The following is a 14,967-nucleotide window of genomic DNA, read 5'->3' on the forward strand; positions in this document are numbered from 1 at the left end:
CAAGAGGTACCTGGTTTCAAACAGAAATTGATGGTTCAGCAGCAGAACAACAACAACAATGGTGTTAGCCCAAAAATAACCAAAGAAAATCGGCTTTGAGCCAAGTTTGAACCAACATATAAGATTCAATAATCCAAATACTAACTTCAGTCACTCGATGAACCAGCAGACCTCAAGACAACTCGACCTTAACCCATATTAGAACCAGCTGACCAGAAAATTGACTTAACACCAAGAAAACCTCAAAAATCACCAAAGAAATCGATGAAAACAGTGTTATTCTAAGATTTTCAGCCCCTTTTCCCTCTCCTCTCAGAATTTTTAGCTATTGAAGTCTATGAAATAGTAAAATTATGCAGCTTTTATATCTTCTGGATTTCCCAGCTCTCAAAAACTCTCTTGGGTCTGCCTTGAAAGGAAAGAAATGATGCCTTTATAGGCAAGTTACTAGGGCAGCCTTGCAGGTTTGTTTTTACCTTTTTAGTTCCTTTTTACATCTTCTTTTAGCTTAAAAGTCCCTCACTTATTGGCTTGTTACTCAAGTTATATTGTTAAAAGTGTGAAATTCACAAAGAAACCCTCACTAGAAACTTCCAAATCAGTTATACTAAAGATTCCTTATGCCAATTCCCTAGACTACCCCTACCTAGATTTCCCAAGTTGCCCCTGAACCCCTCTTAGTATACTAGACAGACCGAATGGGCCATGGGTCAATTTGACCCAGCTGTTCAGCCCCAAATGAACCGGAATAGACCCAAAACCCAACCCTTAAGATCAAAAATCTATTTGGCCCAACTAGCAATTATCTAATTACCAAATAACACAGAACAATTAAAACTTTAGCCTAAATGATTTACTAACTAAATTTAACCAAACTAACAATTTTAAAATTAAACTAACAAAACTCTAATTACTCATGCATGAATGAGTAGACTCCGGAACAAATGAGGAATGATTCAAGAAGAGGAGAAGAAACAAAAAATTGAAAAACAAACGAAGAAAAGATTAAACCAAAAGAAGAAAAGAAGAATACCTAAGAAAAGTTCAGAAAATGAAAGAGGGAGCATGGGTCTTCAGATCCTCGGATTTTTCGGCCAAATCTGATGTTAATCGTGCGCTCTTACGAAGAACACGCGAATAAAATCTGATTCGACACGAAATTTTGCCAAAATTTGACTTGGGATTTCTGGGGTTCGTTTCTGATCTAAGATTCGAGGAACTAGGGCAATATTCGAGGGTAACGGAGTATGGATTTGGAAAGAGGGGAGTGAGGAGGCTATAGGGTGTGATTTTGGTGGCGTTTGGAGGTGGCGCCGCCACCGGAAGCCGGGGATTTGGGGGCGGCTAGCTAGGGTTTCGGGGTGTTTTCTGACGAAGGTGATGAGCAGAAGGGAGTTCTGAAGGGTGGGGGGGGGGGTAAGGCTATTCAGACACTTAAATACGTATGAGGCTTCAGTTCTGAGCCGTTTGATTAAGGCACGATCAACGGCTCAGATCAAAGCTTAACGAAACGACGTCATTTGGATATGGGGGGGAAACCGGACCGGATTGGACGCGGGTTTGGGCTGGGTAAAGGGTATTTTGGACGGGTCTCAGGGCCAAAGGTTTGGGCCTATGCAATTTGCATGGAATTGGCCCAAGAACTGATTTCTTTCTTTTTTCTTTTCATTCTTTTCCAAATTAATTCTTTTATTTTCAAACTCTTTTAATTAAAAAATTTCAAATAAATAAAATAAAGCCCCAACTAAATCTTAGATCAAATTAACCCTACCACATTGAATTAATTAACTCTAATAATTACCACAATTAATTAAAACCAAATTAAAGGAAAAAAATTACCAAAGTTCAAAAATTAAAATTAAAAGTGCAAAAACAACTATTTTGTGATTTTTCAATTCTTATAAAATAACTAATTTACTACTTAATTCAAGAGTGCAAAGTTAAATCCTAAATGCAAATGCAACGTATTTTTATATTTTCATTAATTAAATAGAATAAACATGCACAGACAAATGCAAACAATTAACAGAAAATGCCACAAAATTGCAAACAATGGAAAAAATTATTTTATTTTGAATTTGTAGGAGTAATTTATATAGGGCAAAAATCATGTGCTCACAACAATTTCCAATCATGATCCTTGCGAATCGGATCATCCATATAATATATATATAAAAAAAAACTATATAAGAACTTCGGATTTCAAACTAATGTAATTGGCTTAGGAAGGTCAACTAAATAGTTACTGTGTGGAATATTTACTTCTAAATCCAAAACACTTCTTGGAAAATTAAAGTTTTTATATGAGTTTTAGCCAAGGTATGTAATCTTTATGGTCCAATAACTGTTTATGGTTAACTTCAACACTTATATATACATAATTATTTATAAAAATAATTTTAATATTTAAAAGTATTTTTCAATATGTATTGCGTATTAAATATTAATCACCTTTAATCGACTAAATCAAATGAGTTTTAGAATTGAGTAATTGTCATTTATATAAAGACCAAAGTGGAATATTACACATACATTTAATGTATTTACAACTAAAAGTTATCATGAGATAAATATAATTACCCAATTAATAAGGCTGAAAAATTTATGATAGGGAGTTGTTTTCATTTTCATGGGCCTTACAAGAATCCTACTAGCTGAACTCCAATGTGATTACTGCGCGGAAATGACATTAGGTAGCCATTTTTAAGTGTGCTATTTAAAATATATTCATACTTTACAATGTATTTAAAGATTAATCAATTTTACTCAAATTTTAGGATACAGTGTCCTAGAGTTTAAATATCAAAATTTAAACTTCAGGACATCGTGTCCTAAAGTTTAAAAATTGTGTCCATAAATTTGAATCTTATGTCTTGAATTTTAAATTAGTAGTTCAGAAATTCAGAATACTTATTAGCCCTGAATTTCAAATTAGCAGCTCAAAAATTCAGGACACAAAGTCATGAATTTCCAAATTTAGAAAGCTTAGTCCTGAAGTTTGGGTGAATTGGCTAATCTTTAAATATATTATAAATTGTGAATATATTTTAAAAACAGACTTAAAAGTGACTATTGTTGCACTTCGCACATGCACCGAGTAGGCCAAAAAAGAAAAAGGAAAAACTACACAATATAGTCACTCCAAAAAGCCAACAAAATGTATTTTTGTATATTAATAAATAATGTACATATTATATATTAGGCTAGCCGATGTAATTATTTTTGGCAATTGGCTAAATTGTAACTTGCCCCAAAATAAATAAATAACCTTTAACTTATATAATTATACTTTATATATTGCATCATAGAAACCCAATCTCTCCATATTGTGCCAACATCGTACACAACCACAAACCCCTAGCCTTGCGTAGCACCTTCTCAGATCTGACTATTCCGCAAACCCCTCAATCTTACCGATGGGTTCCAGAAAGACCGATTTCGGCGACGGCGCTAGTCCTGGGTTCGTCTCTCTTTTATTTTGTTAGATAAATTGAAAATTTTCTATGAAAATATGTAGGTGTATTGCCCAATTAATTGGTTTGTTTTTCGTATAAAGATTGATGTGTATTGATTAGGTTTTTTTTGTTGCTATTTGTTAACGTATTGAACAGAAAAATCTTTATTGGAGGTCTAGCGAAAGAGACAACGTTAGGTTAGTGTTTTAAACTGTTTCATACTTGTTTTTATGTATTACTAATTGTTTCTTGCTAGTAGATTTTTGATTTACTGACTAGGGTGGCGTTAAAATTGGACTTTGATTTTGGTAGAACAATTTGTGAAGTACTTTGAGAAGTATGGGGAGATAATAGACTCGGTGATTATGAAGGATAGGCATACTGGTAGACCCAGAGGTTTTGGGTTCATCACTTATGAAGATCCATCCGTTGTAGACACTGTTATAGCCGAAAACCATATTATCAATGACAAACAAGTGAGTAGTTTAGCCTCAGTTTTGCTACTGCAATTAGTCTTAAGTCTTATTAGTACGTTAATTTTGAAGCTATTGCTTTTCCAAGAGTGTTTTGACCTTATGATACATTTATATGCCATTAAAAATATAGTGAATTTTTATATTTTTGTAATTCTTTATTTCTTAATTTAAAACTCGGTATGACATGAGTTGAGCTTTAAATAGAGAAACATGGTCATCTCACGATTCATATAGCCAACCCCAACTTGTTTGGGACTTGGGTTTAGTAATTGTTGTATGTCCATCCTGCCTGATTTTCAATTGTAGTCAAATTGAGTTGAAAAGTTAGAAAACTATGGTGAACTTTGTTGACTGCCTCCAATATGCACAAACAGTTTAGTTAGTCATATGCTTGTGAGGTCATGAGCTGGAATTATGGGTTTCATTTATTTATTGGAGTTTTGAATATTACTGGTTTTTGAAGCTTCAGCTGAAAATCATCTATTTTTAAGTACTTGAAAGATTCTGGCTTCTGAATTGTGGTATTGGTCTTTGCCAGGTTGAGATTAAAAGAACCATTCCGAAAGGATCTGCTGAGTCAAAGGATTTTAAAACAAAGAAGATCTTCGTTGGTGGCATTCCAACTACCATGACTGAAGGTAACAATGTGGTTTTTGTTACATCACTAATTTTATTGTCTGGCAGTTGCATTAGTATTCTTTAAGCTTTGAAGTACTTTACTGATGTCTCTTGTACATTGGTTGTCAGATGAATTCAAGAACTTTTTCTCCAAGTTTGGGAAAGTAACAGAGTACGAGATCATACGAGATCACGTGTCCAAGCGTTCTAGAGGTTTTGGATTTATTGTTTTTGACAATGAACAAGTAGTTGATAATTTGCTGGCTGAGGGAAATAGGATTGACATGATGGGTACTCAGGTAAGTTTTGTAGGATATTTTTCTATGATGTCAAATATTCTAGGACATGGCTGTCGTGCGTGCAAAGTGGATCTACAAGTTGCGCTTTCGTACCATCTCCCAGCCCAAATTTTCTTCTTTTAACCTATACCTCTCTGTCTTAAGGAGTTTCCTGCATGTGTGACAGTTTAATTTAGGAATATAAGTTTGTAGGTTTTCCAATGTGGTATGCATCTTATAGCGCTCAGCTGTCAGACTATTGTGCAGGTGGAACTTCTAGGTTAACTTGCTTCTTTATTGTAGGTTGAGATCAAGAAGGCAGAACCAAAGAAACCCTCAAACCCAGCATCTGCTCCTGCATATGGTAGTGACTCTAGGGGGCGTGGATATGGTGATAGTTATGGAGGATTTGGCAATTCATATAGCGGTTTTGGCAGTGGCGGTTTTGGCCCTGCTTCTTATAGGTCGTTTGGAGCTAGGTTTGGTGAATATGGATATGGTGGTGGTGAATTTGGTGGTAGATATGGAGACTTTGGCGGTAGTGATTTTGGTGGTTACCGTGGGGACCCGTCACTTGGTTATTCTAGTCGTTTTGGCTCTTACGCTGGTGGGTTTGGTGGGGGATACGGTGGCAGTGGACTGGGTTCATATGGCCGTGGAGGTGGTTATGGAGGTTATGGTGGAGTTGGGCCTGATGCTAGTTATGAATCTGGCCCTGGTGCTGGTTACGGTGGACCAGGAGGTTTATATGGAAGTAGGGCAGGCTATAGTGGCAGTGGCCGTTACCATCCTTACTCCAGGTAGATTTTCCTAAGCGATGTAGGAGTTGCATTCAGGTCTCTTGGTTATTGCATCCTCAGCCCAGGGTTGAGTAGATATTTGGAGCACTAGCAAGCAGACACCACCTAGAAGATTTGAAGAGCCCTAGTTTGCCACTTCTTATTACTACTGTGCGACCAGAGAACCATATCTAGATAAATATAATATAGTTTGTGCTTTGTCTTAGTTTAGACATTCTCTCTATTTATGAAATATGGATTAGCTAGAACCTAATTTTGGAGTTATTCATGTGTCTTGTAAGTTTGGTTTCATAGATACATGTGACGCAGGCAGGCTCTTATTGTTCTCTATTTAGTAAGTACTCTCCTCATCAGGAATCACTCTATGATAGATTCATGTCTTGTGAGTTTGGTTTCATAGATACATGTTTTGCTTCTCTATTTAGTAAGTATGCACCTCAAGTGAAAATGGTATTTAAGTGTAAGTATGCACCACTCTATGATAGATTAATGATATTTTTATGTTTAGAGATCTATGGTTCTTGGTGTCTAGTTGTCGGTTTGATTGGTGTAGTTGGCTTAGCTTGGTCACACTCAATCATAGTTGGTGGATATTTTAAGTTGTTTTCCTTCGTGCCACTTGAGTTTTTTTCTAGAAATGTGTGTTGAGCCACGTACCTGAGAATTTGATGAAGCCATTTACATTTTAGTCTTAAATTGGAGAATGTTAGTCTACTCCATTTAGTTGTGACAGGATCTTTATGTCTTGTTTCTACCATTCATATTTAAGGTGCTCACAGCCTTGTAAAAAAAGGGGGGGGGGCAGCAAAAAGGGTGCTTACTTGTTTTGTGCTGCTGTCCCATAGTACTTTCTTTTGTTTTCTCCCACTTCATCCTTTTCTCCTTCACTTAAATTGTTTTCTGTCTTTATTCAAGATATAATTTGTGTATAATCTCAGGTTAGTGTCTTTAGTTGGCGCATTCCTGTTGTAAATGCTTGAAATTCAGATCTAATTTTGTGTCAAGAATGATGTGCTGGTCACAGTTTTGTAAATTCATCTTCTATTCGAGTTTATATAACCTTTTGAAACGCATGCATATTGTTGTTAATATTTTGTTGATTACTGGTTTTCTCTGAACCCTGTGATTGGATCTTTTGAGGGAGAACCTGACCTCTGGAAGGCCAAGGTAACCCTTTTCCCTGTTTTGTAGCCGAAAGGAATATTAAGAAGGGACGTTAGATGACTTGAATTGTAGTGAGAAGTCAAAAATTTAAGTGAAAATACATATTATTCAAACATATTTAATTGAGAAGTGTGTGTATGCAAGACATATGTCTTGCATTTATTGGTTTGGTGTAAATATTGGATGTATGTAAGTTTTTATCCTTGCAACATACTTTGATTTTTTGGTATTAGTGGACATAGATTAACTAATACCAAAAAATCGAAGCATGCTAAATGGTGAAAACTTAATCATGCCTAACGTTTACATCAAATCAATGAATGCAAGATATGTGTCTTGTATAAACACACTTAGGGGTCGTTTGGTTGGTGGGATGGTATAGACATGGATATTCCATGGGGTGAGATATAGTTAATCCCACCATTTTAGTACAAAATGGTTTTCGGGACCAAGTAATACCCATAATTAAATGCTGGATACAATAATCCTGCATTTTATCTCGGAATTGTTATTCTTTTTCCCACCAACCAAACGACCCCTTTTGGCTTAACTATGTTTGAGTTGTATCTATATTCGCTTAAATTTCAATTGCCAAGGTTATATTGTTTGTCTTGGTGTTGATACTTCTGAGCGTAAGTACGTGCGTTGGTGTTCACACTAATCCAATGGAAATATGGCATGCCTTCCCATACTCTTATTAGTGAACACCGACCTGCGTCGATGGTCACAGTAATCTAATGGAAATATAGCATGTCTTCCCATACACTCTTATTAATAAGCCAGACTAAGCCCATTTGGATTGGCTTATTTTAAGTGCTTTTAAGCCAAAATAGCTTTTAAGTCATTTTGTAGTGTTTGGATAAAGTAAAAAGTGCTTTTAAGCACTTGTTTTTAAGCTAAAATGATAAAAATAAGCCAAAAGCTATAATTCCTAACTTATGGCTTTTGGCTTAAAAGTCACTTACAACAAGCCCATCCAAATGGGCTCTAAATTAATGATGTTTGCGACTTTTACTGTTTCAACTCAAATTCTTCTCCTCTCTTACGTGCCATGACTAACCTTACATTTGGTTCAGCAATATCTATGCCTAACGCTCAATGTCAATGCTTTGTGACGCCCTCATGAATAGTAGGTAGCTTTATGTTTAAGTCATGCTATTGCAATCTCAGACAGAAAAGACCTTGTTACTTTCAGATGACAGAGCAAATGAGAGGTTCTTAATCAATTAAAGAACTAATTTGGTTATAGGAATATAAATGATTGGTTGGTTACCTTAAATTGCAGCAGCCAACATTCGGTAGTCTTCATTTTTATAAAAGAACAAATCATAGTTAATCGCAACTGTTCTTCTCTTGATTCCAATAAATGTAGTTCATAGTATTTGCTTAACCCAATCCCTAAATTATGGGATTGCTTTGTCCATTCCAATCTCTCGTAAGTTGGGGGTTTAGAATGAAAAAAGAACAATTGATCACATTACGACGTCCCTCCCTTATGTTATCTTACAATGATAACTCATTATCAGTTTTCTTTGATATAATTGGTGCATGATTAGAAACTTGTTGAATAATAAGCAAATTCTTCTATTCTTTTCCACTTAAATACTAGACCTTTTGATTTGCGATATGGTTTAAATTAGTGATAGGCGCCTAATCAACGTCGCGCACTGCACCCTCACCATTTGTCACTCACCACTTTGGTCTGTCACTTGTTGCTCTTCAAAAGTATGAGAACCACGGAAAAATTGAAGTGAAAGAGCTATGCTTCACTTCTTGATTGAATTCACCTGTCACGGGACAAGAAAACGATCAAACGCAACAATGGGGAAAATCAGATCTAAAGCCAGACAAACAACAAATTGCATAGGAAATGACATATGCTCTGCACATGAACTAGCAATGACCATTAGTTTTAGCTTGGAGATCTCAAGTAGAAATGCTCAAGATACAATATTAGCAGCATTGAAAATCATAAACAGTATTACCAGCTCAAGACCTTTCCAAAAAGGTTCAGAAAGATCAATGTACTAAAGTGCCAAAATGAGCATACAGAAAGGAACATAGAAACTAAGGCGTGATTTACAGTGTAAAAGGATCTATCTGCCATCACAAGAGAACTAAGTCCACATAATACACAGCCAAAATGTCAGTTGCACTCAACACCAGCTTCTGCAGCACGGCGAGGCTTGTTTTTCCGCCTATGGCGGAAACCATTATTTGACCTAGTAGATTCATCGTTGCTTGATCTTGTTCCATTATCGTTTTCTTCTTTAACTGAATCATGCTTTTCTTTCATCCGAGTATTCTGATTCCTCTTCTTCCCATTTCCCGTAGCAGAATTTTTAATCTCCAAGTTTGGAATTCCATTTTTTTCATTCTCAGAATCTTCCTCTTCGATCATCTCAGTTGCTTCTTCCTCAATGTCATCTTTGAGTGATTTTTGTGGCCTTCCTCTCTGAGTAGGGATTTTCTCTTCCTCATCACTTCCTGGATCATTGGGGTCAATTACACTCAACTTCTTACCCTTTCCTCCCATTGCCTTGATAACCCCAGGGCTTAACAAACTAGCAGCAAACACCCCTGCTAAATAAAATAAAACAGGAGACATGAATCAACTATATTTTCCAATGGAAGATTCAAAAAGAAAAACTTTACAGAAGGATATCCAAGTTATCAGTAGAAAAGTGCACACAACACTTAATAATCCTGGATACGCAACAATCAAGTAAATACAATCTCTCTTTTTTCCTTCTGTTTTTTTTCAGGGATTAGATGCATGGGAGGAGAACTGGCTGTCAAAAACAAGAGGCAAAAGCTACCCCTACAGAAAGATAACCCCGAGGACTTAAATTACGCGACAATGACAGGAAGTCAAGACCTCCATTCCCAGTTAACTCTGATTGTTTGAGGCAAAGTTTGAAGAAATTGCTACATGATCAATAAATACCCCAAGTTGGAATTACCCTCCCGTTCCTACACTTTTCAGTACGGAAACACACTGTCCACTCTTTTCTGTACTACTCCACATAAACCAGAAACCAACTTTGGAACAAAGAAAAACAGATTTTGATATGTGGACAACCTAATTCAGAAGATGATGCATACAGATATGTACTCCCAACTATGTCTAGCTTCAGTCAGTATACTTCAGCTATCCTGCCGCCTCCGCCAGTATCAGTCTGAAAGAATAGCTAAGTGCCCTATGTGAAATGATCAACTATAGTTACTCTCAAGAGGTGACATAAATACTGCGGAAGGCTTTAGAAGTAGGCAAGTAAAATTTGCAGGGCTCTTAATTGTTGCATAAGTTTAAGCAACTATATAAGCAATACTAAAGGTAATAACATTGTGTAGAAATAGACTCAGTTCTACTGCACATTCCAAGTTAAAGATGTAATGTCTATGCACAAACAGCTTCACATTACGACTAAAGCAAAGCTTGATTGGGGTGAAAGGAGGAAGTGGTGCACGAGCAGAAGTAAGAGGGGGAATGTACAAATCATTACCCTCACTTTATAAGGAAGTGAAAGAGGAACAGAAAAAGTCCTTCAGATTTTTCATTGATGGAGAGGAGAAAGGATAACAGTTTTACTTCCATTTGAATTGTAGTAAACAACTGCATGCAGGTATCAATACATCACCTAGATAAGGTAATCCAATTATATTCTCTTCTGACTCTTATCCTTTTTAAGAAATAACATAGTTTAAGCGAAACAATATTGAGTATCACGACCCTTTCCATCCCAGCATAGCATTACATTTATTAAAAAAAGAGAGATGAAAGTTGTTTCACATCATACTTCTTAAAATAAATCTCTTGGTCACAAGACTTGCTGATCAAGAATGAGAAACGTATGAAATGATTCAGATCCCAAAACAGATACTAGGACAAGATTGAGAGAAAACAACGAAACGTTAAGACTGTTAGTTGGAGTTTGCACAGAAGTATTTAGAGCCTGATTAATTTTGTTAAGAGCTCTAATCAGTTTGGCTCTAACCAAAATTAGTAATGCTCCATCTATGCCCCAGCTTCTAGAATACACTGAAAAACACGGTACAGCTAGTTCTGAGGATATGATTGCAACATAGCATCCAAGAAAAAAAAGAAAAAGAACACAAATAACACTACCGATCAGTACTATACTAGATTACTGAATAGTGGACTTCACAGAGTTAACCAATCAACTAAACCTCAAACCTGAAAGATGGACCTCATAGAGTAAAATCACAAAATAACTTGACCAAATTAAAAGGCTACTTCAAGGTGAAAGAGTATAAAGAATTTTTTCCAGCCAGTATGAGCAAAGGAGCACCGAATAAGGAAGAAATTCAAGTAAGACTGCATGAATCCCACTTGTTTTTTAAATGATAGTTCTTTGTTTTATTTGGGCATGAATGAAATATTCGCAGATATGTACTCTTTCAATGCAGCATACGCTACTTAACAAATAAGCAAAATTTCCAACTTCTGAAAGGGTAAAGCCACATAACAGAGAGCTTAGAGCATTTAGCTGAGTGCAAAAGTATATTATATCATGGAAACCATGTTCCTCATTCCCTATACATAGGTTCTTCAGAAAAGGATGTGAGACCTTGAATAATCATTTTCAACTTTAAGCGACATTAAAGGCAACAAATCAGACACTACTGCAAACAGCAAAGCATGTATATCTTATATGTTCTTACCGTTATCTAATGGTTTAAAATCAAATTTTGCTTCACGTTCCTAGATCTAGTTCCGCATATCATCTTATTCTCTACAACCGACTGGAACCAGGCATCTTATTTAATCCCTTGCCCTTCATCATGCTCCTCACATTCTCAACATTCTCCCACTCTCCTTCAGCAGCATAAATATTTGAGAGAGCTACAAGACCTTCAGGCTTCTTCAGATCCATGTGCAATATATCCTTAGTCATCTTTTCAGCAAGATCTCTCCTTGTGTAGACCTTACAACCACTGAAGAAAGCCCCAATAATTGAATCTGTAATTTCTGTTGGCATATCTTTGATTATATTGTAAGCCTCTTCCAGCCTCCCAACACGACACAAAAGATCAATAACACAAGCATAATGCTCTTTCCTTGCTCTAACGCCATAAGACTCCTCTATGGACCAAAAGATCTTCAAACCTCTCTCAACTAAACCAGCATGACTACATGCAGAAAGAAGAGAAGTTAATGTTACTTCATTTGGCAGCACTCCTTCATACTGCATCTTCTCAAAAAGTTTGATTGCATGTTCTACTCTGCCATGCTTTCCATAACATCCTATCATAGCATTCCATGATGCAATATTCTTGAAAGTAACGGAACTGAAAACATTCCAAGCCTCTTCCACGCTACCACATCGACTGTACATGTCAATGAGAGCACTAGAAACAAAGACATTAGCAAAAAACTCTAATCTATATACTAAGCCATGAATTTCTTTCCCCCTAGAAACAGAGTCAATCAACCCACACAGAGGAAGAAGCCCAGTGAGAGTGACTTCATTGGGCTTAACTCCTGCATCCAACATGTCCTGAACTAATGCTAATGCTTCAGTCGATCTGTGGCTTTGAACGAACCCCGAAATCATGGCATTCCAAGTAACCAAATCTGGAGTCAACCCCTCTTTATTCATTTTAGACAATAACATGAAAGCTGTGTCACAATCTCCTTTCCTAGCATATCCAGCGATCATTATGTTCCATGTAAAATCATTAGGCCTTATGCCTTCTAACCTCATCTTTTCAAACAAAATAAAGGATTCTTCTATTTTCCCCGTGTTAGCATATGAATGTATCATTGATGTCCAGGATACAATATCTCTCTCAACCATTACATTAAAAACTAAACGAGCATATTCTGTATTGCCACATTTACCATACATATCAATCAAGGCATTGGCAACCGATAACTCTGACTCAAATCCCATTCTATATATCATACTGTGCACTTGCTTTCCTTTGTTCAGATCCATTAGACCAACACATGCTTTCAACACAATAGTAAATGTGTACTTGTTCGGAATAATTCTTGATTGTTGAAGAAGAGAGAAGTAACCAATGGATTTCTCAGGGTAGCCATGAAATGCAAAAGCTGAAATCATCCAATTAAATGCAAAAATATTCAGGTTTCTGGTTCTTTCAAACACAAGATCAGCTGCATCAAGATCCCCACAACTTGCATAGGCACCAATGAGCTTTGAATTCAGTGACAAAGCATTCATGTCTATGTGCGATGTTAACATGAGTGCATGAATTTGCTTGCACGGTTCCAGCAACTTAGCTTTCAAACATTTTTGCAATAATAAGCCAAAACTGCTTACAGACAAGTTGATTGGGGATAAGAGGCACAGATTCATGTCTAAAAGGAAATCCGAAATGGTTACATTCAGATGTTGTGTTGATTCAATATTCTACTGACCAAATACTGACTGAATCTGCAATTGTAAGACTGTAAGATAACATATGAAGTCAAATATGATAATACCCAACTCAAAGCCCAAAAGCACAACCTTTAACATCAATCTTGCCACATTCAACCATGAATGCGAGAGAATCAAATTCCCATTCCTAAGCACTAAAAGATGTGAAAGCAAATTTCAAAAGAAGGGCATTTCACCCTGGAAAAGTGGAAAGATCTGTAGAGCAAGGGAACCAAGGTCTTTAGCCCAATAATTCAAGATTCCTGAAACCAAATCTAAATTGCTGATGACAAAACCACAGAAGCCTCAGTCCCTCCCCAGTCCCTACATCTAGTACATATGTTCTGCATTTGTAAACTGAAGACTCGCTGAAAGACATAAACTGCTAATTAAAGAGTAATAATATCCTATAGCCAAGGGTAGATGTAGTTAAAGACTAATAGGTTCATCTGAACCTAGTAGCTTCGGCTCGCAGGGGCGGAAGCAACATTTGAGTATCGGGTTTATTTGAACTAAGTACTTTCGACGGAGCATAAATTTATGCGTAAAAATGCCCCAAAAGTGCAACACATAATAGATATAAACCCTAACTATAAAAATATAACGGGTTCAATGCCAAAAAATATTAAAAGCTGAAACCATATATTTTAAATCCCGGATCCGCCTCTATTGGCTCGGACCTTGTTTATGGGTTAAAAAATTCACTAAACAAGTACAAAATAGTAGATTTTGAACTCAGTAAATTGAATGAGTTGCAGTAGAATTCTAAACTCGAACCCATAATGTTCAAATCCTGGATGCGCCTTTGCAGATAAAAACCTCATTGACATGCAAATACTAACTAACAAAAGAGACATTAGATGCCGAAGATTAGAGCAGAATTCAAATCACAAGCAGCTATGAAATTCAACATATATAAAATCTCAAAAGGGCAGTGGAGAAACTGATATATGGGAACTCACCAAATGAGTCATTGGAATAAAATTAAGTAGTCAAAACATGAGATGAAACGCCAAGAACACTGTGACCTAGAATTCTTTTCCTCGTTTAAGTAGGTTTAAACAGCTAAAATTAGCAAAAAATATATGGGTCAAAAACAGATCCAGAGTAGTTATCAACCCGAATATGGGATTTTGGGGGGGGGGGGGGGGGGAAGGGAGGAAGAGAGAGAGAGAGGAAGGGAAGTAAGAAAGTGGAAAGGATAATTTTCTCAACGGTTCTATAGAGACTCTCGAAGTGCTACCAAACTTGTAGCTAACTCAATGTTTTGTATGGTTGTATTGTAATGTACTCTATTGTATATGTTTTGCTGTTAAATACTCTCTCTGTTTCAGTTTATGTGAATTTATTTACTTTTTGGGTTGTTCTAAAAAAAATAATACCTTTCTAAATTTAGAAACAATTTAGCTTAAAATTTCAATATGCTTTTATAACCACACAAATACGCTGGACTCTTTTTTGACTTGTTTAGGACCACAAACTCCAAAACTCTTCCATTTTTCTTAAACTCTGTGTCCAGTCAAACAAGTTCACATAAATAGTTACCTCTTATAGCAAATGTTGATACCTTATTTATTTTAAATAAATACCCTTTTAAAAAATTATATTTCATAGCTACCTTTTGATTTTTTATAGCCAAATATCTATTTATGGTCACCTCCTACCCTTAAGCCATAAAATAAGCTTTGTATTATTTTTCTCTCTCCACTCAAATTTCTCCTATTCCCTCAAATTTCTCGTATCCCCTGCCCTCTATCTATTCTCTC

At 36.2% G+C, this 14,967-nt stretch overlaps 3 protein-coding genes across 3 annotated transcripts; 1 reads left to right on the forward strand and 2 right to left on the reverse strand.

The window, feature by feature from the left end:
* The first annotated feature begins 3,305 nt into the window (after positions 1–3,305).
* On the forward strand, positions 3,306–6,026 carry LOC104216268 (heterogeneous nuclear ribonucleoprotein 1-like). The gene is made up of 6 exons (XM_009766290.2): positions 3,306–3,460; positions 3,612–3,652; positions 3,768–3,931; positions 4,470–4,569; positions 4,679–4,848; positions 5,131–6,026. The coding sequence occupies exons 1-6, from the start codon at positions 3,417–3,419 to the stop codon at positions 5,629–5,631; spliced, it is 1,020 nt and encodes a 339-aa protein (XP_009764592.1). The 5' UTR covers positions 3,306–3,416; the 3' UTR covers positions 5,632–6,026.
* Positions 6,027–8,674: 2,648 nt separating this feature from the next.
* On the reverse strand, positions 8,675–14,353 carry LOC104216266 (uncharacterized). Its single transcript, XM_070151841.1, has 2 exons — positions 14,164–14,353; positions 8,675–9,371 (listed from the first exon to the last, which is right to left on the reverse strand). Exon 2 carries the CDS (start codon positions 9,325–9,327, stop codon positions 8,938–8,940), a length of 390 nt encoding a protein of 129 aa, XP_070007942.1. The 5' UTR covers positions 9,328–9,371; positions 14,164–14,353; the 3' UTR covers positions 8,675–8,937.
* LOC104216267 (pentatricopeptide repeat-containing protein At5g59600-like) lies at positions 8,718–12,929 on the reverse strand. The gene is made up of 2 exons (XM_009766287.2): positions 11,478–12,929; positions 8,718–9,374 (listed from the first exon to the last, which is right to left on the reverse strand). Exon 1 carries the CDS (start codon positions 12,881–12,883, stop codon positions 11,549–11,551), a length of 1,335 nt encoding a protein of 444 aa, XP_009764589.2. The 5' UTR covers positions 12,884–12,929; the 3' UTR covers positions 8,718–9,374; positions 11,478–11,548.
* Positions 14,354–14,967: the final 614 nt, after the last annotated feature.

Source organism: Nicotiana sylvestris, chromosome 7 (assembly GCF_000393655.2).
Source record: "Nicotiana sylvestris chromosome 7, ASM39365v2, whole genome shotgun sequence".
NCBI classification, from domain to species: domain Eukaryota; kingdom Viridiplantae; phylum Streptophyta; class Magnoliopsida; order Solanales; family Solanaceae; genus Nicotiana; species Nicotiana sylvestris.

What these genes read in the sequence shown, in the direction of transcription:
- LOC104216268 (XM_009766290.2), top strand. Translation starts at nt 3,417, where the DNA reads ATGGGTTCCAGAAAGACCGATTTCGGCGACGGCGCTAGTCCTGG. An exon ending in GGCGACGGCGCTAGTCCTGG is followed by an intron (nt 3,461 to 3,611) that starts GTTCGTCTCTCT and finishes CGTATTGAACAG; the next exon opens with AAAAATCTTTATTGGAGGTC. An exon ending in TTGACATGATGGGTACTCAG is followed by an intron (nt 4,849 to 5,130) that starts GTAAGTTTTGTA and finishes TCTTTATTGTAG; the next exon opens with GTTGAGATCAAGAAGGCAGA.
- LOC104216267 (XM_009766287.2), bottom strand. Translation starts at nt 12,883, where the DNA reads ATGATTTCAGCTTTTGCATTTCATGGCTACCCTGAGAAATCCATTGGT.
- LOC104216266 (XM_070151841.1), bottom strand. Translation starts at nt 9,327, where the DNA reads ATGGGAGGAAAGGGTAAGAAGTTGAGTGTAATTGACCCCAATGATCCA.